At 43.6% G+C, this 1,695-nt stretch overlaps 1 protein-coding gene across 1 annotated transcript in view; it reads right to left on the minus strand.

Annotated features, from left to right (window-relative positions):
- gspt1 (G1 to S phase transition 1) overlaps window positions 1-1,695 on the minus strand; it is a gene marked incomplete in the record, with an annotated part of 19,978 nt that overhangs the window by 15,632 nt on the left and 2,651 nt on the right. The window contains 2 exon segments of the mRNA XM_014028313.1: window positions 550-583; window positions 665-937. Of these exon segments, the coding sequence (XP_013883767.1) occupies window positions 550-583; window positions 665-937 (307 nt within the window).

Consider the following 1,695-nt stretch of genomic DNA (forward strand, 5'->3'; position numbering starts at 1 on the left):
CTATAACAGAAACGTTCTTAGCAGTCAGTTTTAAACTGAATTTAATTTCTGGAAATCCTCTAACAACCCAAAATTTGGAGTTTTAATGACCCACATTGTGGTTTTAACCCCTATTCGCTGTAGATGAAACCTTAAAGTGCCTGTGACGTCAATTTTTTGTAAGAAAAGTGAATGCATTTTTGGAAAGACAACATTATTAACATATTACAAAACAAATTTCATATTGCTCAGATGGACAGTTGTTGAGATATTTGCATGTGAAATAACAGGAAGTGATGTCAAAGCGGAATGTCTGCATGTGAATATTTAAAAACAACGTTTTTACCAATTATTTTAATATTTGAGATGAGTTACAATCATCCTATTTACAATGTGTGAACATTAAGACTTCAGAAAGATTGATTTCAGGCATTTTAAGGCTAATTAAGGCCTTATTTTTGGATTGATGAAGTCATTGACTTCAGACTTTTTAAGGATCTGCYGGAACCCTGTAGTGATWTGTAAAGTCACAGATTTGCAGTACAAAAAACAAATACAGGAAGTACTCACATAATCTGCCCTCCAATAGTTGATTTCCCAGCATCTGATGTTCAAAAATATAAGTTAACATTTTTTAACAATCCTCGTTTTCTAAATAAACAGACATAGTATGAAGGACACACACCTACGTGACCAATAAAGACCACGTTCACGTGTTCTTTCTTGGGTGCGTCGGGTGGCGGAGGAGCCACTTTCGGTACAGGCATCTCTTCCTCTTCCTCCTCCATYAGCTCCTCATCCTCTCTCCCCGCGGCGCCTCCCTCCTCGCAGCCTCCTCCAGTCCCCGTCGGGCCCTCCTGTCCTCCGCCGCCCTCGCCTCCCCCGGGCTCCTCCTTCTGCTCCCACGTCTCCTCCTCTGTGTTCATGTCCGCRTCTGAGTTTCCGTTCTCCACCGGAGCTGAAATCACAGCGAGTTCGTCACGCTCCGAACCCCGAGTCAGCGAGAGGCTAAACCYTGACGAAAACTCTTCTGTCCGTTCGTTTTGGTTCTCTAAAAGTGCCGACCGTCRGTGACTCCCACCTACTTGTTAAACGGTGGACTCGTGTTCCGCTGATCAAATGAGCACAAGAAACATTTATGTTGAGCCTGACTGAAGCACCCTCCCATGATAATGCACAAAAAGGCCTCTATTTTCTGTCAAATTATGCAACACAGCAGTCAGAAACAAAGAGTTGCCTTTTTTTTGGCCTCAAACTTCATTCATAACCATCCCGTAGGAAGTCGTTGGGAGGCCTCAGAACACCATTCATTCCCCGACTCATTCAGCTTTGACTGTTGGACAAACTTTGAGGGGAAAAAAAGAACAAGACTTAAAACAAGGACGTCTCTACAGGAAATGTGGAAAAGGTTATCTGCGTTGCGAGGCCTTCGCTCACTCCGCCCCGGCTGCAAGCCAATCAACAAGAACCAAAAACACCATCAGTTGTTTATAAGGTGAGCCGGGACACAACACCCAGGGTCAGGACAAACACTTTATCCAAGCAAACAAACTAAATTCCAATGAATCAAAACTATGCAGCACAATCGAGCATTCACTTTCCATGCAGGAAATGGGCAGAACAGACCGCTAAAACAACACCCTGCTGGTTTAGAACCATTGGGCCTCATGCAAGAACCGTTCGTACGCACAGATTTGTTCTTAAGTTGTGCGTACG

Source organism: Austrofundulus limnaeus, unplaced genomic scaffold, assembly GCF_001266775.1.
Source record: "Austrofundulus limnaeus strain Quisiro unplaced genomic scaffold, Austrofundulus_limnaeus-1.0 Scaffold5, whole genome shotgun sequence".
NCBI lineage: Eukaryota > Metazoa > Chordata > Actinopteri > Cyprinodontiformes > Rivulidae > Austrofundulus > Austrofundulus limnaeus.